This window comes from Podarcis erhardii (assembly GCF_964252035.2).
Source record: "Podarcis erhardii genome assembly, chromosome: 10".
Lineage (NCBI taxonomy): Eukaryota > Metazoa > Chordata > Lepidosauria > Squamata > Lacertidae > Podarcis > Podarcis erhardii.
Window position 1 is genome coordinate 52062575 of NC_138500.1, and position 26667 is coordinate 52089241.

At 40.2% G+C, this 26667-nt stretch overlaps 1 protein-coding gene across 16 annotated transcripts in view; it reads right to left on the bottom strand.

Moving 5' to 3' along the window:
- Window positions 1-26667, bottom strand: part of NRCAM (neuronal cell adhesion molecule) — a 141334-nt gene that overhangs the window by 39299 nt on the left and 75368 nt on the right. For 10 of the 16 annotated variants that reach the window (XR_014160505.1, XM_081877812.1, XM_081877820.1 and 7 more), the window contains 16 exons: window positions 23939-24050; window positions 22756-22940; window positions 21218-21349; window positions 18352-18495; window positions 14715-14826; window positions 13753-13919; window positions 13513-13660; window positions 9844-9968; window positions 8274-8303; window positions 5530-5631; window positions 4387-4584; window positions 4211-4281; window positions 3132-3357; window positions 2810-2925; window positions 1694-1898; window positions 1248-1370 (listed from right to left, as the gene is read on the bottom strand). Coding sequence is in view for 15 of the 16 variants with exons in the window: in XM_081877812.1 (XP_081733938.1) it covers window positions 1248-1370; window positions 1694-1898; window positions 2810-2925; window positions 3132-3357; window positions 4211-4281; window positions 4387-4584; window positions 5530-5631; window positions 8274-8303; window positions 9844-9968; window positions 13513-13660; window positions 13753-13919; window positions 14715-14826; window positions 18352-18495; window positions 21218-21349; window positions 22756-22940; window positions 23939-24050 (2196 nt within the window). In the remaining variant the exon portion in view is untranslated. The remainder of the gene's footprint in view (window positions 1-1247; window positions 1371-1693; window positions 1899-2809; window positions 2926-3131; window positions 3358-4210; window positions 4282-4386; window positions 4585-5529; window positions 5632-8273; window positions 8304-9843; window positions 9969-13512; window positions 13661-13752; window positions 13920-14714; window positions 14827-18351; window positions 18496-21217; window positions 21350-22755; window positions 22941-23938; window positions 24051-26667) is intronic. The other 6 variants (XM_081877816.1, XM_081877815.1, XM_081877823.1 and 3 more) reach the window with 1 other exon arrangement.

Here is a 26667-nt window from a genome sequence, read left to right on the forward strand (position 1 = left end):
TCACCTCTGGTGGACATGCCCTAAGGTGAAGGTCTTCTGGGAAATGATATATAATGAGCTGAAAAAGGTATTTAAGTATACCTTCACTAAGAAACCAGAGGCCTTCCTTCTGGGTATTGTCGGCCAGAGGGGTTAAAGAAGGACCGAACATTCTTTATGTATGCAACAACGGCAGCAAGGATACTCATCGCAAAAAAATGGAAAACTCAAGATCTACCCACACTGGAAGAGTGGCAGATGCAACTGATGGACTATATGCAACTGGCCGAGATGACTGGCAGAATCTGTGACCTGGGAGAAGGGAAGATGGAGGAAGACTGGGAGAAATTCAGGAAGTATCTACAAAAACATTGTAATTTGGTTGAATGTTAAGAAGGATGCTAGATTATAAAAAATTGGCCACCACTAAATTAGATTTGAAATTTGATGATAAGTGAGACTAAAGAAAATATAAATTTTTTTGGAAGAAGTGCTAGATTATATTTGAACGTGTGGACATGAGATTGTAAACAAGTTGATAATTTGTTTGGAAAAAACTTTTAACGATGTAAATGGGAGCGGGAGACGCGAGGGAGTCCAAAGAAGTGATGAAATTATGTCTGTGATAGAAGTAAGATTCTTTATTATTTGTGCATTTATATTTAAAAACTTTAATAAACATTTATAAAAAAAAAATGAAAATAATGAATCAGCCATGAATCAAAACTGAAGGCTGATGGGAGGAGGTAGTGATTTTGAGCAGTGATTTTGCCTTCAACCATCAGGTGGCATTCCAAAACCACACGATGCCAGATTGCATGAGAGAGAGAGAGAAAAGTGCTATCATGCCACCTGCTTTCTATAAGAATGGGACACCAAGAATGCAGAAGTGGAATACAATGGAAGTTTTAAAATTCGACAGATTTGATTTAGCATTGCCCATTCCCATTTGAAGCAATTTTAATAAACTGTTCCCTACAATATATATATATATATATATATATATATATATATATATATATATATGAATGAAAACTTATACCAAGAACAAACTTAGTTGGTCTCTAAGGTGCTACTGGACATCATCATCATCATCATCATCATCATCATCATCATTATATTATTATTATATATTTCGACTGCATCAGACCAACACGGCTACCTACCTGAATCTGTTCCCTACAAAGATATATTATCAACTTAAAAAGCTGCTATTAACTATTCAGTAAGCATGTGTTTTGAGAAATGAAAAACAACTGTTTACTCACTTGGTTGAAACTTTAGTATATATCCTACCACAACACCATTTGGATGAGAAGGTGGTCCCCATTCCAAAGTGAGGGAATCCAGATTTGGATTGGTAATCTTCAAAAAGGAGGGTGCGCTCGGAACTTTTAAGATGATAAAATGACACATGTTAAAGATAATAAGTAACAAATTTGCCATCACCACCACCACCATTATTAACTAAAATTAAATAAAATTCAAATACAAGCCAGTGTAAATGAGCCCTACATTTACTTCCACCTTTTACACAATGTACAGTAATACTGATTAGGTAGTGGAACAATGTAAGACCCACATTCTAATCTGATTCATGTTTTACTCAAGAAATCCTAGTGATCACTGCTAGGATTATGATTTTCAGGAATGTAAAATGCATTTGAAACATTAAATGCAAATAGAGTAGCTTTATTGTTTTCTAACTGCATACCTCCTTCGGGAGTTTTAAATGTTTCATCAGGGGTTGCTGGTCCTTCTCCTTTTCCATTAACCACTCTAACATTCAATTTGTAAGTGCTATATGGCTCCAATCCTGGCAACATTCCATGTGTCTTATTTCCAGGAAAAGACAGTGCCTTTTTTTCAACATGCTGGTTAATTCTTCCAGATAAACTTTCCACTTTCATATAGTAAATCTAAAAATTAAATATATATTTTTTAAAATATTTATCTACTGCTTCTCTGGTTTGCAACATACTATGATAAAGGTTTCTGACATACAATTTAGGGTTCTGGGGCTCTTTTAATGAGGCATACAAAATCCTAAACATGCTTATTTGGATATTTGCAATCCTATGCATGTTTATTTGGACGTAAAGCCCATAAGCCCCACCAACACATCCTTTTAATCAAGTGCTTTTAAGACTGTTCATGTTCATCAGTGGTTACAGGGTGTGATTTAATTTTTTAAGCCCATGACAATTACACGGCATATATGTTGCATTCACCTTTATTTTTATTACTTTAAAAAGTTTATCAGAAACAAATCTGAAGTGATTTAGTGGCACAGCAGGATGATAGTATTTGATAACACAGGTTTATGCAGAACATTATTTATAAAGTGAATTGTTTTAAGTTTTATCTAATATGCTGATATGAGAAGGTAGAATTCACAATTATTAGCAGTAGAAAAAAATAACTATTCAAGCCTGCTGATTTCCCCCCTAATGCTAGTTGTACTAGAAAGAATAATCCCTGGTTGAGTCATGCTATATTAATTTTCAGAACCATTCACGTCACACTTTTCTGGAAGCACTTAAGGGTAAAGGATATCAGCAGTCAGGCTAAAAATCGTTTTTGACAGAAATGAACTAATGGCCTTTCTTCTAGAAAGTGAAACACAATGGCTCCAGCAGTTACTTTAATCACATGGAAGCTGACAGAACAGCTATTTCAATCAAATACTGGCTGATGAAAATGAAACAGACTACTATAAAAAGAGATAAGCTTTGATATTTAGAGTTCAGAACTCATAGCTAGAAGTTCCCACCCCAAAGATATAAACAAAGAGTAAATATTATTTCAGAGGCTACAATGGTTAACTTACTTTGTATCCCTGTAGATGACCTCGGACATACTTTAACAGAACTGGATCCCATTGCACTTTTGCTAAGGTGCTGTTTACAACTTGTACCTGCAAATTGCCTGGAGCAACCATTGGTACTGTTGGAGAAAATTCAATGAATCTCAGGTTAGAGCAACTTACACATACTCATGACACTTTAGAGACTTCAGAAGTCTAGAAGTTTGGTTGTGAATCTATATATTTCACAACCATAATTACTACCAAAGCTTCAGTGCATTGCGATAAATGTATAGCCCTCGCAGCAAGGATTATTGCAAAAAAATCAAAAAAAAAATCAACTTACAATCTTCCCCAGAATGTCCAATTGTTGTTGTTGGTTCTGGAGCAGGTCCCAAATCATTTAACGCCTGCACTTTTATCTCGTAAGGAGCAAAGGTCGGTGTACCAGACACAATATATTTGGATACATTTGCAACTGTAACAGATGTCCAATCATCGTCGCCATCCTTCTGCCGCCAACTGACTTGGTACCGGAGCCCTGGACCGTTGGACTGAAAATGCTTTAAGGGCTAAAATGGAAAGTGAAGAAAAAGAAGATATTTATAGTTAGCTACTGCATTTAAAAAAATACAGAAAATAAGACAATAATTATATAAAACCAATGACCTTGGGTTGAAGAATTCCACAATATGCCAATTTAACCAGGTGCTTCCTGTGAAATGTATTAATCTTATTGCTTGCATAGTTAGATATTTCCAACCAAACCCTTTCAGAAATATTGTAGTTCATGAGCAGTTTCATTGTTCCCCTTTTTATATAATTTAGTGAAAATTTATTCTTATACAGGCAACTCCCCACTTGTGTGTGATCTACTTGCGTGCAACTGCACACATGTACACCACCAGTAAACCGGAAATGGGGAGCACCCTGGAGAGTCCTTGTGGCTCACGAAGAGACCCTCCCAAGAGTCTGAAGAAAGCATCCTCTTTGGGCTCTGGGGAGGGTGTCCTTGCAAGCCAGAGGTGTAGCGGGGCTATAGTGAGCTGCTCAGCTGAAGCATGGGGAAGGTTTCCTGTGTAGCAGCTGAGCAGCCTAAACAAACCTTCAGCACATGGGAAGATCCTCCCTAGATCTCAAAGAAGACACCCTCTTCAGGCACTGAGGAGGCTCTCCTCATGAGCCAGAGGAGCAGTGGGGCTTTGTTGAGGCTGCTCAGCTGACTTATGGGTAAGCAACTGCTGCTATGCTACTCCACACGTCAGATGTTAGGTGGGGAGGCTGAGCAGCCACAACAAAGTCCCACTGCCCTACAGCTTGTGATGAGACCCTCCCTGGAGCCCAAAGAGGACGCCTTCTTTGGGTTCAAATTCTGAAAGGGTTCAAACTCTTTAAAAAATCTTTAAAAAATGTATATATCCTTACCTCCCACATGATCACCAAATTATCAGGTTCTGATCCAATCCCTTGAACCCCAGTAGGATTGTCATCCGGCTCTAGAAGTTAAATATTTATATTTAAGTAAACTCTTTACCCATCCCAAATAATTCAGTACTATCTATGGTCTAAGCTGATAATTGTAAGTGATAGCGTTTATTTACTTGCAGCTTTTGTAAAGTATTGTTCAGAGGCTTCACTTGGCTGGCTATTTCCAATGTCATTGACAGCTATTACACGAAATGAATAGTTAACATATGGTGACAGCTTTAACTGTACAGTTGTCAGGATCCCAGAGATTTCTGTCAGGTAGTTCCATATCCCTGGTTCACGCATGGCATCTTCATATTCAATGACAAACTCTGCATATAAAATAAAAGAGGATTGCTTCAGAAACCAGAGAACTTTCTGTCATGCAACAAGCAAAAAGGAAATGTTTCAGATTATAATGAGCTGAGGACAATATCTATGTCAATATAATTTTATAAGAAATTGTCCTCTTTTAGTGTAGGAATGGCATGGTATCAACATGATTATTATTATTATTATAGGTTTCACTATGTAATGATATGTTATCTCTGTATACTGAAAAATGGTTAGGATGCAATGCAAACATTTTATTCTTAGAAATAAATATATTTTTAAAAATATGATAATTGTATAAAAAGAGGTTTTCATGTTCTTGAAAACAGGAATGCTATAGCCTGAAAAGTTGGCAGATTGTCCTAGAAATAGACTTATCTAACCCAGCTTGCAGCATTTGTTTATGGCAGGAGCAGCTGCACACCATCAGGGCTGGTGCTGGTTAAAGGGAAGAGAAACAGAAAAGCCAGACCACAGAGAGACAAATGAGATGAGAAGAAGACAACGAGAGAAGCAGCATTTGACTTCCAGTTCCTCTGAGATGAGCCATTACTATGGCCACATTTAAAGGCATTCTATTCTCATGAAAGAGGAGAACTTGATATCTGTGCTGGCAAAGCAAACAGAGGGGTGGGTGGCTGAGAAAAAAATGTGGATGGTTGAAAGAGAGCAAGCACATACACACAGAGAAGTCACAGAAAAGGCCCTCCCTCATGATCTCCAGCTCTTAATGAAAAGAAAAGTTCCCATCCCTGCCTTAAAGGATTGTGCCTTTTTATTTTATTTAGTGTCCAATAATGGTACAAAAGTGTACAGCTAATAAGAAAATTGCAAATGAAAAATATAATTACGTAGAATCTGGGAACAAAACACACTCCCTTTTAAATGTAACACATTGTTCCCCTTTTAATTTAATTTAGTCAAATAAACATAGCGAACCATACTCGTAATAGGGCTATTATTGTCATTGCCCGGTATCCACGTGAGCTGAACACTTCTCTCTTGATGATCTGTCAATTCCAGATCAAAAGGTGGATCAGGACGATCTGCAAGCCAAATAAGCGCAAAGGAAGATAAACACAAATTAGTTGCTATCCAGGAAAACAAAATCTAACCATAACTGCTTTCAACATGTACAAATGATTTAGTGGTCACTAGCATGCAACTGCAATGAAAATGAATAACCGATTTTGCTGGGAAACAATGCAAAAAGAAGAAAAAGCAATAATTGTTACAAGAACTCCAGTGCCAGATTGCCTTGTGTTTTAAGAAATAATGGTAACTGGACAGTTGAGAAGTAGTATGGTTCACCAGCAGTTTCAGTTAATGATTAATGATGATGAGTAGAAAACTACTGTATGTGAAAGCAAGTCTCCTCGTACACAAAAAGGAAAATAAAAAGCATACATATTAACAAAAAAACAACTGTTTCAGAATTACAGTGATCAGAAGCACTTCTTTTTCTAGGAAGGTTCCTTTTTTAATAATAATAATAATAATAATAATAATAATAATAATAATAATAATAATTTCACCTGGCAAAGCCAATTCAAAGCCATTTAAAAGTAGCAGATGGCAGAGTGGGGCTGTGCCACTTACCTGACCATCCTTCAACTGAGTTGCTACTGTATACTGGGACAGAGAGGGGGGTGGTTGACATGGTGCAATCCAATGTTCCTGCCAGCACGTTTGCACTGCACCAACCTCTTCCTCCCCTTTCCTGTCTTAGTATGCAGCAACAACTCAGCTATTGACCATGCCCATAGTTTATCATCACTGCTGCTTCTTTTTTTATTCATCTGCAGTTCTTCACTCTGGATAATATACATTTTGAATGGGCTTAACTGTGATGGTATCACAACTTCCCCTCAAAATTGGTATGGGGTGGGTGGGGAAGGAGAGCAGGGGTCTTAGAACAGCATTTCTAATTCATCCAAAACCACAATTGTCACCAATCCTTGATGGAAGCCATGATGATATATAATGAATTATGATATGTAGATTATTTGAAATGTGGCTTCAGCTGTCTCTACGTGAATAACTTGCTCTCCAGAGAGGTTCAGCTGATGCTGATTTGTTCTGACATTTTTATTTTTCCTGAACTTTTAAGATGATTTTAGGGGTCTGGGTGCATTTTAACCTTTTGGTGCTAGATTTATATGGTTTGAGAACTAACTCTGTTTTGATATACCACTATTTTATATATTTTTAATTATTTGAAGACCAAACTAGAAGATAAAGGCACAGATATGGAGCTGATATTGTTGTTGTTGCTTCTGCTGCTGTTTTTACACAAATTGCCACCATGTAAGGCTCAATTTGAATCACCTTGGATAGTAGGGGAGTAATAACCCTTTGCTACTTCTCTGGTCCATATGCAATCCCTACCCACCCCCAAATTAAACAGAGAGTTCTCTCCTTTGTGCAAAAACTGATGGCTGAGACAGGGGTGGTTTGAATTGGGAAAATAGCAGGGGCAAAGGTTTTAAACCCCCTAAAGACCACATACCATTGTCAGTTTTGACCTTGAATTATTAGCCCTCCTGAGGATCCTTTGGGTGGAAGGGCAAAACATAAATATATTAAACTTAGGTGTGTTTTTTTAAGTTTGCATATGTAGTGTTTCTGGTGATTTGTGGAAATGGGACTTTGAATCATTCCTGCAGCTTTGTTGAATGATTTTTCTTACTTGTCTTATCTCACATCTGGAAGGGAAATGAAAACAGGCAGATTCTTTCTCCCCCTCCATGGCAAGGATCTTGTTGGTCGTTGGGTGAGATTTTAAGATCAAGACATTTCCTTCCAAGCAATATGTGTCCCCTAGCAGATTATTCCCAGGGGATTTCTGAGAATTAAAATATGCTCTGCCCCAGATGCCGCACCACCTCCATGGGACTGAGGAGCGCCACTGTCAAAACCTTGTGGTGGTGAAAACCGTCCCCCTAAATTTTGAGCTGAAAGGTCTTGGAAGAGAACATTCAGACCACGTTTAGACGTAACTGCTGAAACTCTGCCAAGCTCAGGAAAGGTGGACCTGTGAAACTCATTGAAGATGCAACAGCAAAACATCTTTGAAGTTTTGGGAGTAAAGAAAAGATGAGGGCAGAGTATATCCAAGACTTGTGCTAGCCCTGGCCAAGGATGAAAACAAGTAGTTAATTCCCAGCACAGCTTCATGTTTTAATTTTCATCAGTCTAAGGCCTTGCACTTAGCTGTTGACTTAACTTCAGACTTGTATCCATTTTGCTGTTCTTCATATAACAGCTCAGGAATAAGCCAAACATATCCAAAAGCCCATAGAAAAGGTCAAAAGGAATATTAAACATTATTTGGTGGAGAAAATGTAAATGATTTGTGGGGATGGATAAGTATTAAGGCAAATTTTAATGATAAAAATATGTGCATTTAAAGAGGTATGTTGAACACAGTTTTGGATAAAATGTTTACTCAGTTATTAGAAATATTGGTCTTGATCACAGGCTGTATTAAATCATAATAATGAAACAGTTCAAGCATTTAGCTCAAAAGAATGGTAACACAACACTAAATTATCATCAGATCCAAAATAAGTTTGTAAAATGTAATGAAACAGGGGGAGAAAGAGAGAAAATCTCAGCTTGAAATAGGCAGAAAGGTTAGGAACATTTGGTGCATGACACAAACAAGACTTTTTTTTTATTAGTTTACCGTAAACAACAGGTGGGGCTGTTGGAGGAGCTGAAAAAGGATATTAATATAAAGTATATAGTCAGTGTTAGTAGCCGGAAAAGAAACTGAACTGTACAAGTAAGTTACTATTAAAATGGCTGAATATTATAACACAAAGTTACGGTACTTCTATATGGATAAGTATTAATTTCTAATCATGCACTGATTAGGGGTCAAGCTGAAAACTGTAGCAAGTAAAATTGATGACATCCATTGTTCTGAGACATAAGCAACTTCTTGCAAACAGGTGATAAACTAAAACAAAGCCTGGATACTGTAAGGTTATTCATGAATAAGCCAATGACTAACGAAAAGGTCTTGCTTAACTTATATTTCCTTCCTAGTTCATTTATCAATTCAGGAAATCACAACCATAACAGTAGCACACATGTGTATGTGTGTGTGTTTGTGCACAGTGCACCTTCCCTGCTTTGTTCGTAGCTTGGCAGAACAAGACTGCTTAGCAGGTGGATCTGTGTGTATTACCCTACTGCTTGTATCAGTTTTATTTTCCCATGCATCAGGCAAATTAGCCCACACCCAGGTACACAGATAGGAATATGTGTTTCTGTGCTACTTGCTGATCCTTGATAGCTATCTAAAATAATATAAGCCATCAGGAAAGTAAATATACAATGGATTAAGGCAAAATTGGTTTCTACAGCCTCAACCCCAGTCCCTGAGATGGATTAAGGAAAGTCCTCCCCCACCCCCCTTTAACAGGCATAGGCAGACATTGATTTTTTTCTAATTCAACAAACAGAAAAAGCTGGGATGTGAATGCGGTTATAGACAAAAGCCTAATATTGCTAGGGCAATCCATAGTAGATTCAGGTATAGAGGATCCATGTATGAAAACAGAGATTGCAGAGAAAACCCACACATTGAACATTCAGAGCTGTGCATTTATCTGTGCTGGATCATGTCTCTGTGGCTGATACAGCCAGTTTTAAAAAAACATTTTCGATCATGTGGGAACTAAATTTTGGGCCCTTCTTCCCTTCTCAAATATGTGTGCAGTACTGCCAAAGCATCTGTAAAGTGTGCGTGCTTATTACCTTTATAAACAATAAAATGCATTAAAAATAGTTAATCTATAAATAAAATAGGTTGGATCCAGGTATGTCTGAGCATAAGGAGACTTACATTAGAAGGCTTTCCTACCCCTTTCCCCCACTGTAGCTCCACTGTGCCCACTTGTGGCATGAGGACCCTCAAGAGCAACTTATTATGGGTTGCAATGAGCTCCAGTAGAGAGTTATGGAACCTGAGGAGGATTTCCTTGTGCATGCAGAGTTTCTCTCCACATAAACTGTGTCTGTCTGATTTCCACTCGTTTCCTCCTCTCACTGAAGCTCCTTGCATCCCATCCCACACCATTCTCAAGGGTTCCATGACCTTCTGGCGTGGTTTTTCAGGAGTATATGTGGCAACATAAATTTATGCTCATGCATAAATCCAGACATATGGCAACCCTACCATTAGCTGAAACTCAATAATAGATAATAGATTTATCATAGTCATAATCATAAGTTAAAATAAATCTTACCAACAACAGTGAGCACAGCACTTGCAGAAACACTGTCCAGAGTAGTATTAGCTATGCAAGTATATGCTCCACCATCTTTATCAGTGACATTCATAATGGTCAAGTTGTGTTTACTGACAATAAACCTGCAATTACAATACATTTAGTCACTCCATTGGTGCATAGGACTATAAGTATATATTGCAACAAAATACAGTAAAATCTTAATATCAGTACTGAAAAATACTTCAATATTATCTAATATTGAGAAAGCATCCTTCATGCAGTAAATAAACCACATTTAGGTCACATATCAACCCACTAAATATTGCCTGCATCATCAAAAAAATATAGTGTAGTTGAAGCAGGAACAAGAGTATAGTACTTCTTAAATATAATTAGTATATAATTACTGTGGTTGAAAAATGTATTACCCAATCCAGCTATGCTAAATTTAAAATAATTGGTTATGATTCAGTAGCTTCAAAAATTTACAGAACAGCCTCTAATACATGTCTGTTCAGAGTCCTTAGTGCCACATAATGTTAGGCCAAATCAATCTCCTTTCCTTCAGGACAGGAGATCACAGACACTTTGCTCCTGCTGAAACATTTTGCAGATGCATTGAGCAGTGGCGTAGCGTGGGTTGTCAGCACCCGGGGCAAGGCAAGTAATTTGCGCCCCCTAACCCATGGGTTTTAGCACTCGAGTGCGAGCGCCCCCCCCCCAAGATGTTGCGCCCGCCCCCCTGCACCCCCACGCTACGCCACTGCTTCAGGCCCCCCAATAAAACATTTGAGGGGGCCAGTCCCCCAGTTGATGGGCATTGCCAATGTGGTAAACAATGCAGGGCGGGGCTTACCTGCCTCCCCCCCAAAATATCATACTGTATTCACGTTGGCACCCCTGATGAACTCAGCGGGGCTAACTTCTGCCCCGCAAGCCTTTGCACCTCCCTGTCTCCTTTCCGCTCTATATGTAAGAGGGTGAAGGTCAGGCTGGCAGCGCGAATAAGGGCCCCGCTGCTGAAGGCCTCGCCCGCCACGACCTCCTGGTCCACGGGCAAGGCAAGAAAGTGCCTTTTCCTTGGGGGGGGGAGTCTTAAATTTCAAACCATTATTATTATTATTATTATTATTATTATTATTATTAATATCAAATGTGTGTGGTTTCTCCACCGACGACTCGCCACGTGCGAGGAGGAAGGTGGGCTCCCTTCACCTACCCGTCTCCTTAAGGGAAAGGGAAAACGATGTGAGGAAAAGCGACGCGGGACAGCGAGCGAGGTTCTCCTCAGAGCCTTTTCCCGCCGCCCCCTCGCAAGACAGCCCTGAAACCGAGCGCGGAGTGAGGGGCGGGGCCCGGCGGAGTCTCGCTGCCCCCCTACGCCTCTCGAGGGGGCATGAGGGGCGCCATGTCAAGGGCGCCCGCGGGCGCAGCAGCGGCTCCTGTCAGGGCACGAGGCGGGCGGGTGTCCCTTGCGCAGCGGCAGCCGCCGCTGGCTAGCCCCGCCTCACCTGGCGCCTCTCCCCCACCCACCCCGTCCGCCCACCCATATCCCACTCAGGAGGGGCCGGTGGGCTGGCGAGCGCCTCACTGCAGCAGCACCAGAGAGGGAGAGAAGTCCGCCTCCTGCCGCCGCCGCCTCTTCATCCCCAGCAGCAACTTCCCTGCCCAGCTCCCCGCCGCTGCCTCCTTCTCTCCCTGCTTTGCAGTAGCAGCAGCCGCCGCCGCTCCTCCTCTCCTCCCGGGGACGATGCTCTGGCTCCTCAGCGGCAGCTCCCGAGCCGTGTCCCCGCGGCACCTCTGCTCCCCCGGGCTCCCCTTTGCCGCCTGGCTCCTGCTGCACCACCTGGGGGCAGCTCCCATGGCTGGGGCTTCCTCCTTCCCGAGACATGCGGCTCTGCTACAGCCTGCACCCGAGGCTCTTTGGCGACTCCGGAGGTGGCGAGTGCGCCCCCCCAGATGTTGCGCCCGGTGCGGCCAGCACCCCCGGCACCCCCCACGCTACGCCACTGGCATTGAGCTAAGTCACAATTTGGCTTACATAGTGTGTTGCATTGTCTTAAACTGAATTCATGGCTCGGCTCTCTCCAGAATCTGCATACACCTAGTGGAGCGAGTTGAAGAGTGCACAGAAGTTCTGATGTCTATATACAAAAAGCTGCCTGTTCACAATGGCACCACCTTTTTCAGTGAAGAGAAAAGCTCCATGAATGCAAAGGGTAGGTCCAAACAATTCCATGTTCCACAAAGTGAACAGGGAATCTTGGTCAGAACTTGGGAATTTGGGAATTTGAGTTGGAACTCAAATATGCAGTTACAATTGTGTTAGGAGTCCCATTCTGCAATCTGATTTATATACCTTTTCAAACAGCTGTAATAAATCGGGTCCTTCCTTAAAGAGGGCACGTGCTGCGGTGAGACCTGGCAACCAAACCCTGTGTTGTGGGTGGGTTTGATTGAATAGCCACAACATCCACTTGGTAGGTCCCTTGATGCTGGGTTTAATCAGGCCAATGGGTTGCAAGCTAAATGGATCAAGGGACCTAGATATACCTATGCGCGTGTCCCAGAGCTTCCTCTTTTGGTGTGTGCATCCGGAACACCTGCCCACCTCTCCCCATATTTAGGGCTGTGTGCTTGACCTTGCTATGCCATCGTGTGTCATCTGTCATTGGGACAGGGACACGGCAGGAATTTTCCCCAGTTGGCTGATTGGCTGGTGCCATTTGGGTTTTGCCTGCCATGTAGCAAATCATCACAACTTGTAAAGTTGCAGATAGGCTCTGGTTCAGGTGATAGGGATGGGAGAATGCTCTCACCATCCCTATGTGAAGGGTATTCCGTTAAAGGAATCCAGGGACTCGATGGTTTGGTCAACCCCTGAGAGGGGGTTGTGCCTGTGCCTGAGTCCAGGGGGGCATTTGGGTGGCAGAGATAGCTTGTTCCTGGCTTTCTGCTTATCCAGGTGTTCACCCTAGGCTGACCTATGCTGGTGACCTCGGTCAGCGCTACCTGAAATGGTCAGGGAGCTAGTCAAACCAGAGCCTATGCAACCACTCACTTGCTGTAATCAGTAAAGATGTGGCCTAAATTCTGCCAAAAACTAAACCAAAATTTGAGTCTTGTCTGAATTTATTTAAGGACATGAAGATTGCAGATCATATAACTGCCTCTGTATGCATGTAGCAAACTGCAAAGCTATCAAACACCTGTTTGCATGCATTCCTATGACAGGGAAGGCGGCAATCACATTTTCTTACATAGTCTACCCCTTTTATGTCTTCTCATTATGTCTTATTTTTCTGTGTTAGCCAAAATATGACACCCTGCAAAATTTGTGATCCACAATATTGCTATCCAACAAACTTTCTGTTTTTGCCACCTTCCTTGAGCAACGGGAAGACCACAATACATGATTGGTGGCTTGTAAGTCACACGGGACTGAAATAAACCCTATGGGAAACCCCTCCACAAAATGTGTTCACTTTGTGCACTACCTTGCAAATATAGTAACCAAGTAATGCTAGAATGACCAAATCCCCTTAAGTCCTATAGGGCGCATTAAAGTATGTTGTCCCATTAGAAATATCACGTAAGGAAAATTGTACTTCTTCTATGAAATGCATAAATAACTGGGTTTTAATGCCTTGAAAAAAATGATGAAAGAAAAAATGATGTACATACCTTTCATCATTTGGCAATTCAGCGCTGTCCTTCAACCACGTAACTGTTGGTACTAAGGTTGCATCATGTTTAATTGTACATTCAAAGGAAACCTGCCCAGTCCTTTGTACAACTTTGTATTCAGGCTGCTTAATAATCATTGTTGGCTCTGAAACATAAAATTACTATTAAGATATTTAACAGCTGGAAATTCTTTAGGGAATTGTGATTAGAAGAGTGGTAGGAGGCATGATTTCTTACCCTTGATTTCTAATTGAACTTCGTTTTGTACCTTCCCTAGTTTATTTCTTGCAACACAGGTATACGTGCCAGCACTATCCTTCTGGGCTTCAGGAATTTCCAAGGTTCCATTTTTATGGAAAATATACTGATTTCCTTGGAGAATGCTACCTTTCACTCCTTTAAACCTAAGTGTTGAAAACACAATCATGTTATGCATTTATTCAAACATCATTGGGTGAAAATGAGTTCCTTTAATTAAATACATCATTATACCTCAGACCAACAGAGCTGTACCAGTAAGTTAATGGCTTGTAAATACTAGGGTTAGAATATACAGTACTAATATTCAACGAGGAGATTCTAACTGCCAAAGTAGACAATGTGTGATCAATTTGACATAGCCTAGTTTTTACTTTTGAAAAACTGCTCCCACCAATTAGAAACAAGCCCATGTCTGCAGAGTGAAGTTGGATAGCTCAGCTGACAGAGAAAAAGGCTGTTGATCTTAGGGTTGTGGGTTTCTGCCCCACGTTGGGCAAAAGATTCCTGCATTGCAGGCAGTTGGACTAAATGGCCTTCAGTATTCTTTTCTGTATGACAGAGTTCCAAAAATAATAATAATCCCATAGGGACTAGCCCTTGAGGAGGGGGGGCAGGCAAATGGAATATTTTTTTGGGGGGATGACAAGGGTCCCAAACCTGATCCCCATTCTGAAATGGGTATTTAAAAACCCTGTTAAATACAATCATGCATTTAACAGATCATTTAATTTTGTCCTGACTAGCGTAAAAAAATGATGCATTATGTTGGAAATAAGCAAATATACTAATGTTGCTTCCATAAGTAAGAAAATGGTTTGCAAATGAAAATGAGAAAAAAACAGTTTTCTATTTTACAAATTTCCAAAATTATTTGCTTAAATAACTGTTGTGAATGGAACAGAACATCTTTTAAGTTTTTTACATCATAATTAACTTACCATTCAATTTCAGGCACAGGTGATCCAAAAAAAGCACAGTCCAGAAGGGCAGGTTTGTTTGCAATGACTTGATAGAGTTCGTTATGAGGAGTGAGTATTCTTGGTGGCTCAGCTAAAAGAAAGGCATTATTGAAACTGTTGTGAATTCCTTTGGATGCATTTGTTTAGAAAAAAGGGAGATAAGTATTTTAAATAAAAGTATCACATAAAGAACAATAAAAGCATTTCCCTCAATTTCTTCCCTCTCTTATTATGTAGCAGTTTTGAACCAAAGAAGTTGCAAGACTTCAGCTAATAAATCCACATCCTGATTAACATTCTAGACCTGATATTTATTACAATGTAGAAATGAAATACCTGTGATAAAAATACTTCTGCCTTCCCTAGAGCTTCTAATATTTGATAGCTTTAGCATGCTCAGGAATCAAAAGTTTTGCATCTCTTTGTAGGAAATGCATACTTTTTTGTGCATTCTGCAAGCTCCATTTTAAACTTTTTTGTAAATTGGATGTTATTTCATACCTACCGTATTTTTTGCTCCATAAGATGCACTTTTTTCCTCTTAAAAAGTAAGGGGAGAGGTCTGTGCATCTTATGGAGCAAATGTGTGGTCCCTGGAGCCAAATTGCTGGAGTACAGCACCCTCCTGAGCTGCTCTTTGGTGGTGGTGGTGGGAGCCGCACTGCTCTGCTGGCAGCCTCCGCTTTCCCACTTACATTTTTTCTTGTTTTCCTCCTCTAAAAACTAGGTGTGTCTTATGGTCGGGTGTGTCTTATAGAGCGAAAAATAGTTTCTCTCCTACGACACCTTTTCTTTTTATTTGTAACTGCTTGTTAGAAAAAATATAAAACCTAAGGTGAACGATTTTGTGTTTCTTTTTCAAACAAAAAAGAGGACCGAGAACAAAAACAATCAAAATCTATGTATACAGTGGTACCACCGGTTACGAATTTAATTTGTTCTGGAGGTCCGTTCTCAACCCAAAACTGCTTGTAACATGAGGTGCACTTTTGCTAATGGCACCTCCCGCTGCTGCCACACTGCCGGCACGTGACTTCTGCTCACATCCTGGGGCAAAGGTCTCAACTGGGAGCATCTACTTCTGGGTTAGCGGAGCTCATAACATGAAATATTTGCAAGGGGGACAGTACGTAACACAAGGTTCCACTGTACCAAGAAAAGGTCCTAAGTGATGTGATTTGGAGAGTTTCTGACACAACCTTATTAATTGATCCTCTCATTGGAACTTCCGGGTTGGCGCCATCGCCGAATGGCGGACTCCCTCCGAGTTCCGGAGGGAGCCTGCTCGGTAGGGGCTGGGTCCTGCCGCGCCGGCGACGCGGGGACCCTTAAAAACCATGGGCGCTAAAACCCATGGACATGGTGACTCGGCTGGCACCTTTTGAGCCCCCCCCCGACCCGCGAAGGAGCCTTTTTAAAGGCTGCGGAACGGGTGACGGGGGGGGGGTGCTTTGAGTCCTCCGCTTCCCCTGCCGAGTGAAGCCGCATGCCATTCGACGGAGAGCGCTGACTTCTTCCATTGGAAATTTGGACTTAAAAGCATAACCCGTGAGTAATCGGAACTTGGATTAAAAAAGGCGAGAAATTCTTTAAAGAATTCGGAATGAGCGGGGGAGGCATAAAAAGGAAGTCAGCCCCCCCCCCCCCCGTTGTAGAGGAGCTAAAGTAAAGGACTTAACATCTAAGATTGAGCGCAACCTTATTTTGATAAAGTTATGAAATTTCGCGATGGAAAATTATAAGATTGAGCTGGAGGAGAAAAGTGGAATTTATTCAAAAAGCAACCCCCCCCCCCGGAACCTGGGAGCGTTTTAGTGAGAGCGCCGGGAGAAGACAAGGAGAGGTTTTGACAGCTGTCAAAGAGCTGTCAAAGCAGAAGAACAACAATGAGAACTTTGTTACGAGGACTTTGCCGGTTATATTTGTTACAAATTGGATACAAAATGTTTAAAACAAGGAATAATAAAGTTACTTTGACTGGTGGACGTGATCTGGAAGGGAACTGAGTTACTATAATCCACCTAGAGGAGCCGAGGGATATTACAAGTTGTTGGCATCGAATTTGACAGAACTTTTTATCTCCTGGGAAACTGCAGAAATGGAACATTATTTTGACTACAGAGGTTTACACACTAACGTAGACAATAGACTTATCTATTGAAAATGGAAGGGACTTGGCATCATGTTTCGTTCCTGAATAACAGAGCCTCTGCAGTGGAATTTAGAAGCTTTTGGAATTAGAACATTTGTGCAGGAAAACAGGAAAAGAAAGAGGAGAGAACAACAAGAACAAGAACAACAAGAATAATAAGAATTGGACAAAGTTGGAAGTGGGAACATTTGGGAAATCCAGATTTGAAAGGTTTAAGAAATAAAATTGGAGTTTTACTCCCAAGTATATAAAAATCTGGATGGAAAAAATGGGCCTTTTTGAGATAGACTCCTTCCAAGATTGGACATTTAAAATTAAAGAAGACTGGTAAAGGACTATGGTTTAAATAAATGTGGGAACTCCAGGAAGACATCAGATGTTGATCAATACGGGAAACGCAACCAGGAAAAGGGGGAGGGATTTGGAATCCAAAGGCTGTAAAATCAAAATCATATTTTATTTTATTATATTTTAATCTATTATGTATATTAAAGGGGGGAACGCGCGGAAGGGAATAGGTCGATCTTAGGAGATGGGAAAATATTTTTAAATTGGGCTAATGATAATAAGGTTAAAATTTGGGATAATAAATTGCTGAATTTATTTGTAAGAATTGGAATACAAGAGGGGGAGGGGAGGGGAAGTCCTGGAAAGATGTTATGGAAAATAAGATCTTAAATTTGGATGTTTTGTTTTTTTTATATTGTTATAATTGGAAATTCTTAATAAATATTATTAAAAAAATAATAATAATAATTCATCCTCTCATTAGCGTAATTGAGATGAATAGCATTCTTAAAGCAGACATTTGCAGCTTTTATGAAACATATAATTATCTGCCTCTTTTGAAAATTCGTATGACAAAAAAAGTGAAGTACGTATTGTACTGATTCTCCAGTGGATATATTTATATGCAACCTGCACCTGTTATTCAGAGGTATACTGTCTCCAACAGCAGTTGGCCATCATGACTAGCAACCAGTAATTGATCTAATCCTCTTTTAAATCATTTGGTGTCCCTCACTAGATATACTGGGAGGAAATACTGTAGTTTAACTGTGCACTGTGTGAATAAGTACTTCATTTTGTCCCAAATCTTCCAACATCCAGCTTCATTGGTTGAGCCCAAAGAGGGGTGAAAGATATTTCCCTATCTACTTTCTGGTATGAGTCTATCCTTACTGTAGCCACTGAACACACCGAGACATATCTCTTGAGTAAACATACATAGTATTGTGCTGTAAGACATTCTTATTTGGGCTTGTGTTTGGTGTTGAGTTCAATCTAGTAGAAGATGGAAGTTTGTTTTTAACTGATTTTTAATATACTAATTTATGTATGCTTTAATGAATGCTAAAATATTACTTCTGAGTAAACACGTATAGGATTGCACAAATGGGAAATCACACAACTATGCAGCATTATTACTAGGGGGTTTTCCCCCAAAAGAAAATGTGGTCTTACCTAAAACATTCACAAATGCATTTGCCAATAAATATCCATATTCATTAGAGGCGTTACATTGATAAACAGCACTTGACCTTTCTTGTACATCAGTGAAAATAACTGTGTCGCCGTCAACATTTCTGCTAGGATCTTCAGGAGCAACTAGCAAAAATAGGAAGGAGATATTAAAAAATGTTCAGAGATGCCAAAATATTCCTTTTTATTCAGTTGTTATTTGCAAAAAGTAATGAGAGGTTCAGAGACAGGATTGAAAAATTCTTGCGAGATACAGCAATATACAGTAAAACATAATGGAAACTCAAGTGGAGGCACATCTTCTACCAAAAGAACAAAGGATAAGTTATAGCAAAAAGGACCTGAAGAAAAGGAGAGAGTGTGAAAAATGCAAATACGACAAAACAATAGTATCCAAAGTAGACTGTAGATCTAACTGGAATTACTTATTTTCCTTCCTTCCACAATGAAAAATTGAGGTTAAATTATACATTAATGCTACCAATATAGCCCCTCCACTGGAATATTTAAGAGGCAGAATATACAAGAATGTGATAAAAAATCATATAATTTTACTCAAACATCCAAATGAACACCCCCCCCCCAAGAAAAGCATTATAAACTACAAATCAGCTATACTGAAACAACATGATGCCTAAGAATGCAATGCAAGCCACCAGATCTCCTGGAGAAATGAGGATAAGAAACGAAGGCGATAGCCCTCTGCTGATGCCCAGGAACTTTATGGGGGATGACATATCCGTCATTGAAAGATCTGTGGGCACAGATCAGCGTTGTTTTCACCAGCAACTGCTAATGCTAGGCCTCGAAATAGGATATGAGAGAATCAGGACAGATGGGCCTTGGATGCACCAGGTTCAAAGCCCCTGCATTATTTCAGGAAGCCATAGGATCGAGACCCTGAAGAACATCAGCTTGGAGCTAATTCCCTGTTCCAGTCCTGACAGGATGATAGGCAGATGATTAGCAACCTCACTCCCACACATCATATAATTTAGCATTGTTCTGTACATCTAGTTTCCACAAGAGCCAGAAAACTGTAGATGTTAGTACAAGGTCTTTCAATTCACAAATATATTATGTTGTCCAAAAGGGGGGGGGATGTTAACCCCATAATCTAAATAAAGTAAAGTCCTGAGGATTTCTAGTCTGCATTTTTAAAAACTAGAAAATAAAAACAGATCATTGATAGCAAGGCCTACAGGGAGTAAACAGCTTTGAAATTCAAATCTTGCTATTTTATTTGAAATTATTCCTTTGGTCTACATCTTCCTCCATTGAAGAAAAAAAGCCACAAAAGTCACAAAAAATACTTTAATGCGTGTAAAATCAAAGGTAGCTGATCCCTATGCACTTCACTTCAAAGAACCTTGCCCTCATGGGAAGATAATGAACATTATTCTAGCCACAGAATACAAATAATAAAACTCATGTGCTTTATCTAAATGGTATTTTAACAAATTATTGTTCCAGCACACCATTCCTCTTTCCAGAACTCCTGGCAAGGCCAAAATATGACTCAGCACTTCTATACAGAAATATAAGATTACAAACCCTCTTGTAGAGGCTCTACCTGTTCTGTAGGTTGTTAGGCTGGCTACGTGAAAAAGAGTGCAGAACAGGGCTTCTGCATGGACCTTTAATCGTTGGGTAGGAAATATATTTTCTGCAAGCAGTTTGTTAAATGCTTCCCCACCACCACCTGGCCAGTGTATTTCTTGTCCACTTTCTCTAATGAACTGTTTCACTTGAGGACTTTGGCTCTCTCCTTGCCTGGCACAAGTTAAAGCCACCTCATCCAGAGTTCCTGAATGATGTTGTTGCTTAGAAACTTGAAAGGGAAAGGAATGGAATCTTCAGAAGGGATATTAATGGCAACCTACTTCAGTAGAGCGAAGGAACCTGTGCCACTTGGGGAAGGGAAATTCAGCCGCAGCTGAAAGTACCCCTCCGTCTGGCCACCCATTCTCAACTTTAGAACTTGCTGCCACCCGATAATGAGGAATTCTTTCTACAAGGCTGCCAGTTATCAATCAACCTAAAAACTTCCCTGGGTTTTTTTCTGTAAAGGTAGGGTAGTTTATCGCTCCTAGGCATGGGAGTGTTAAAAACAAGGCTGCAACAGGTTTATGAAATGAAATCTAAAGTTTACCAAGGCAAAAATAAGGAGTTCTTCTAGGAAAAGGCATTGCATGAGAAAGTTACTGAAAGACAACATATTCCCAGTGAAGCAAAAGAACAAACAAATGCTTAAACGCAATCCTCCTTTGCAGTCTCTAAATACATTCCCTAAGGTTACAAACTTACATTCTTCTATTGTACTCCAGAGAGTTCCAGTAGGTCCACCTTGCTAATTTGATGTCTCCAGAGTCACGCCTTGAAGTGCCTGCCCCAAAGGCAGTCCTCTAAGGAATAGCCTCTGGCTACCTGCCCCCTCCACAACATGGGCTCTGCCCAACAGATTGCAGGTGACAGGAAATTTTGGGTTTTTTTTTTTTAATTTCAGACAAGCCTTCTCTCACATACTCAGATAACTCTCCCACCTTCTCTTTTGAGCTAGTTAACTCTAGAGTTATGGAGTTAACCATATAATCCCCAAACAAACAAGCAAGCAAGATTTGTATCCCCATATAATACACAACTGTCTATAAAAGTAGAGTCCATGCAAACAACCCATATAAACAAAGTCCAAGTCCTTTATTCCTTGTTTATTTCTCTCTCTCCTTCCTTTCCCCTAAATGGAAGCTGAATCCTGCAAAGCCTTGTGGCTTTCACCTCTCCTGGAACAGAGACACCAGTTAAAAACTTTGCATCACATTGTTCTGAAGAGAGTAAAAACAGATCTTACTTGTGATAGGAACTCCATTCGCTAACCAGCTTATACTGGGTTTGGGTTTGCCATTAGCTCTGCAGATCAAGGAACCACTTTCTCCAGGAGATAATACAAGGTTTGTGGGCTCTCTTATCCAGTAAGGTGCAGCTGAATTTAAAGGGAACAAAACAACCATCTGTATATCTTTTATTGTGTGTGCGTGGTGGAATACAATATTACACAGATTGACTCAATTAGTTATGGTGGCAAAATTCTGGCTGTCTAGGGAACAAAGTTGATAGAATGTTTGCAGTGCACATCCTGAGAGAGGAAGGAACATTGTCTATTTGGGTGGGATAATTTAAAACTTGCAGAGAACCTAGTATAGACAAAAGTTTGTGGGGCGTTTTTTTAAGAGTACTGTAGCCCACAAAGAAATTAGAAGGAGTAGAAAAGCCAAGAAAGAGTCAAGGAGCCCAGAGCAAAGGTAGCTGACAGAATTTAGGGACAGCAACATGAGGAAAGGGTAGATGAAGCCAATACATTAAGATCAGGAAGGAGGTCTTGATGTCACATTGAAGTAAGCTAATCAGTAAAATCTTCTCTTGCAGACTTCTTGTAACAAGTCTATTGGGCTGCATATTGCATATAATATCTTTATTCCACTTTATATATTAACATAGTACACTATTTGATTGTATCCAATGGGGAATGGGTTGGCAGAAGGTAATTTTCTCTGTCACCTCCAGAAAGCCCCTTCTTAGGATCGAAGTACCCTCTCTGAAAGGGGTAGGCTATGGCTAGGGGTGCCGAGGGAAATAATAATTTAAAAAAATCAGCAGATAAATCTTCTGCTAATCCCCTCCCAACCATGAATAACTGCATCCAAGTGATTTTGTTATTCATTTACTTAAATAGATGTGTTAGTTGTTTTTCAAAATGCTCCCCCCCAAAGGCAGCATACAGTATACAATAAAATCAGTTAAAATATATTATACAATATTAAAACAATAATAATGAGGTAGGAAAACAAGGGCCTCAGCAGAACTCTGAGAGAAAAACCTCCCAGAAAATTTAAGAAAGATTCTGGATCTATCAGCCTCTGAGAGGATTGTCCTCTACCCATGCTGGGGTTACAAGTTGCCCAAAGATCAGACTGAATCAGGTACAATCTGCTCCACTACCCATTTGTTCTCATTGTACTGATTTTGGAAGACTTGAAATTCTGCTGAAGGAGAATTTTTGGTGATTAGATCTGAGACTGATCAGAATCTGCCTCAATTTAGCTAGCGGATTCCAAAATGTCTTTAGGATATACAAGACTTTTTCTGTGTGCTGGGAAGGCTTTACCACACTGTGTGAAGTCAATGGCATTACAGTATTGGCCATCATGAAGTGCTGTAAACATACATAGCAAGGTATAGTTAATATACCACAATACATTTCTCATTTCGACATTTGGATTGGTTTCAGTGTAGAAATCCAGTTCAGACAAACCTTTCATGTAGTAAAACCCATCTGATGCCACCCCTCTGAACTAAAAAAATTACATGCCATGTTAAGAAAAGTTTTACCTTTGACAGTGACTGTTATAACATGGTGAGCGGAACCCAAAAGATTTGATGCAATGCATTTATATTTTCCAGAGTCAGCTTCAGAAATGTCTATTATTTTGAGGGTTTTATGAAAATTATCCAAAAAAGTTCTGTTGGCAGGAAGCTCACCGCCTTCTTTAATCCAGCGAATAAGTGGCGTAGGTCTGATGAAAAACAAACAAAGCAAGAACAGTTGAGATTAAAGTGATTGGCGGAATGAGCACAATATTCCAACTCTCATGATAAAGAGATTGGAAGCAAGCTTATAAGCTTCAGGTTCTCTTCTTCTGTCAGTGCTGACAGAATTCCCTTCCAATTTCCACAGTGGGCTTTAGGGTGCTATGGACAGATAGGTAATCAGCAAATTTTACAGATACAGCCAAAAATAATATGTAACTTAACAAAGAAAAAGAAAAAGACTAACTCATTCTTGGTAGATGGACAATGGAAGAAAGAGGTAGAGATAAGCAGAATATGTACATTTAGAATATCTCTTTTATAAAAGGCTGACATTTAGGATTCTTGCACTACAATTCACTACACGTCACTGGTACAAAAGGAAAACAAATTTGCTAAATATTTGCTGAGCACAGCCCCTGCTGATAGGGCAGGAAAGGAATGACAGAAAGAGTGAACACTACAAGTGAATGACAGTTGTAGGAGGTATAGAAGCAATCAGTGATCTATAAAAGCAAGCAAGTTATGGAATTATCTCCTGTGCTTGCCAAAGCATTGTTTGCCAGGTGTTGGACCTTTGAACTGATGGGTTTTACCCCAGAGTCTCTGCTATGAACCTTGTGTTGTGGGGAAGAGGAAGAATAAAAACCTTACTGCTGCCTGAATGTCTGATTTATGAAGGCACACTCAAGACAACTTGGTAAATTAGAGCAAAGAGGTACAGTATTCAATTATACAGTCTCTGGAAATTCTGGGGAAAGTCTGTCTTCTATTGGTTGGACAAGGAAACAACAAATTGTGAAATAGCTGTGAGAAAGAGAAGGGAAAGAGCAAGCATCTCAGCTGTCTCCCTTTCTCTGTGTGTGCGCACTGCCAAACTAATCAACAATTGAACATTTAAACATAATAATACTGCAAAAGGAAAACAGTGTAAAGATATAGAAGTGAGAAGTGGTTACGTTGCATGTTTCAAATGTCAACTCACAATCCTTCTGCAATGCACTCCAGCAAAAGGGTGTTTCCTCTTAGCTCTGTTTTGCTGCTTGTACTTCCAGTGGGTAGCAGAAGAGTTGGTCGCCTTTCAGGAGATAACCTGTCTAAAAGAAAAGAAAAATGTATTTAGAAGTATTAATAATTTGAATGTAATTTCAAGGCTACAGTAAAACTAATCCTTTCCATAAATGCATGCTGTATCTAATACTGACCGTCAATACTGTAATTCATAAAAACTGGGAGTTTTTAACCCTTCTTGCTCTGCCTCGTTTAACTACTTTGCAAAACTCTGCCTTAAAATTTGGAAAATTCCTGTAAGGGGTAAGCATTTCATTTAGTAACTAAAATCTTTTGAAAGAAATCCACCCACCAAATAAATTAGTGCTTTATTTTTTTGACACTAAAGAATAACGTAAGTTTCTCTGGGAACATCATTGTTGGTGAAATAGCAAATTCCTAAATAAATAATAGTGCTGTGAAGAGCTACTGTAAGTGATCAGAGTTTTTCACTTGAAATGACAGAAGTAAATGATAAAGGTTTTCGACTGAAATCTTTTCTGTTGGCTTAGAAGTTTATCTTGTGAATTCTATCCTTTTTATTACCATTTCTGTTTGAAATTCTTCTGGGAAATTAGTTAACATTCATCTGTGTAGATATGAGCAATAGCTGGCTTACATTCAATGGGACTCCAAAAGGTTATAAGTAAACAGGAGTGGAATCAGGGTACAGTGGTGCCTCGCAAGATGAAAAGAATCTGTTCCGCGAGTCTCTTCGTCTAGCGGTTTTTTCGTCTTGCGAAGCAAGCCCATTGACGGCTAAGCGGATTAGCGCTATTAGCGGTTTAGCGGCTTTTAGCGGCTTTTAGCGGCTTAGCGGATAAGCGGCTTAGAAAAAGAGGGGAAGGGGGAAAAACCCGCAGGAACTCGCAAGACATTTTCGTCTTACGAAGCAAGCCCATAGGGGAATTTGTTTTTCGAAGCACCTCCAAAACGGAAAACTCTTTCGTCTAGCGAGTTTTCCGTCTTGCGAAGCATTCGTCTTGCGGGGCACCACTGTATATCATCATTACAAATTAAAATGTTTTCAGGCAACTTTTAACTGCTTTGGCTTTCCCAAAAGATCTTGGTCAAACTGCAGTTTGGTCCAGTGTTGGAAATTCTCTTAGAGATCCCCATGATACAATTTCTCCTCCCCAAGCTTTTCATACACACCTGCACCTACCTACCTATATCACAGAACTATGACCCTCACCATTCCCTGGGAACAGAAAATGACTATAAAGTGTTTTAAGTTTGTAGTGTAGACAGGTCCAGGAAGACAGCGAGATCATAGAATAAGAAGTAAGCCACTAACTTTAAAAGCATAGCTTTTAGTCCAGATCACCAAGTTCTCTCATGTGTACACCGACTATTCCCTATTCTCTTCAGTCGAACTCTGTGTGCTTAAAAGAGGTGCATGCATTGAATTTCCACTCTTATAATGGGGAAATCCTCAAGTGCACAAGGAGCCACTTCTATCTCCATATGCTTTCACATAACTTGCAAATAGGATACAAAGCAAAAATATTCGAATTAATTCTTATTTTATGAAAAAAATGAAGGACAAAGTCCATCAGCCAGTTACCTACTAGCATGTACCAATTACAGTGGTGCCTCGCAAGATGAAATTAATCCATTCTGTGAGTCTCTTCGTATAGCGGTTTTTTCGTCTTGCGAAGCAAGCCCATTGACAGCTTAGTGGATTAGCGCTATTAGCGGTTTAGCGGCTTTTAGCGGCTTATCAGCTTAGCGGATCAGCTGATAAGCGGCTTAGCTGCTTAGAAAAGGGGGGGGAGGGGAAAAAATGCAGGAACTCGCAAGACATTTTCGTCTTGCGAAGCAAGCCCATAGGGAAATTCGCGAAGCGCCTCCAAAACGGAAAACCCTTTCGTCTAGCGGGTTTTCCATCTTGCGAGGCGTTTGTCTTGCGGGGCACCACTGTACATTTTCCTGACCTTTAAATACATCACAGTATGACTGGTCTGCTGTGCCGCTCTCTCTCTAGGACTAAATTGTCCTTGAAGGGTAGCATGCTCAAACATGCAGCTCTTTTGCCACCCCCCTCCTTTGCACTCCATGGAAGCAGGATGCAACAGTGGTGCGCTCTTCAGCTCATCTTGGATCTGGGAGGTTCTCACATCCAAGAGACAAACAGCAGCAATACAGATGACCATGTCACTGCATAGATGTAGGCACTTATTTTGCTAATGCTTACTTTGGTTTGGATATAGCTCCAATTGATTTGCTCTCGGCTTCTACTGGGGTGGGTGGGGAGGTTGTGGCACTTAGGGAAAAAGGGCTGCTGCTGCCTGCCTTGAATCTGAGCAATGGTAGGAGATGGTGGTACTTCACTTGCTTAAGTGAGAATAAAAAAGGGAAATACATCAGCCACTAGAATTATATTATGCTGATGGACTGCGTCCCTGTAATATATGCCATTAGCCCTTGGAAAGTTTGTGTGAAGTGGATCATATATGCATCCTTGAGAAATTCAACAGTGTGGTTAAATCCACAACCATAAAGCCATGTTTATAGTTGATAAGATTGCTACCTCTGTGAAGGATTGAAAATAAAAGAAAAAAAATAAAATAGCAAATGCACATTAGGGCATGGATGCTTCAAACATGCTAGACATGTATTCTTTCTAACACAGATGTATTAAGTGGTTAGCACTTAAAATGC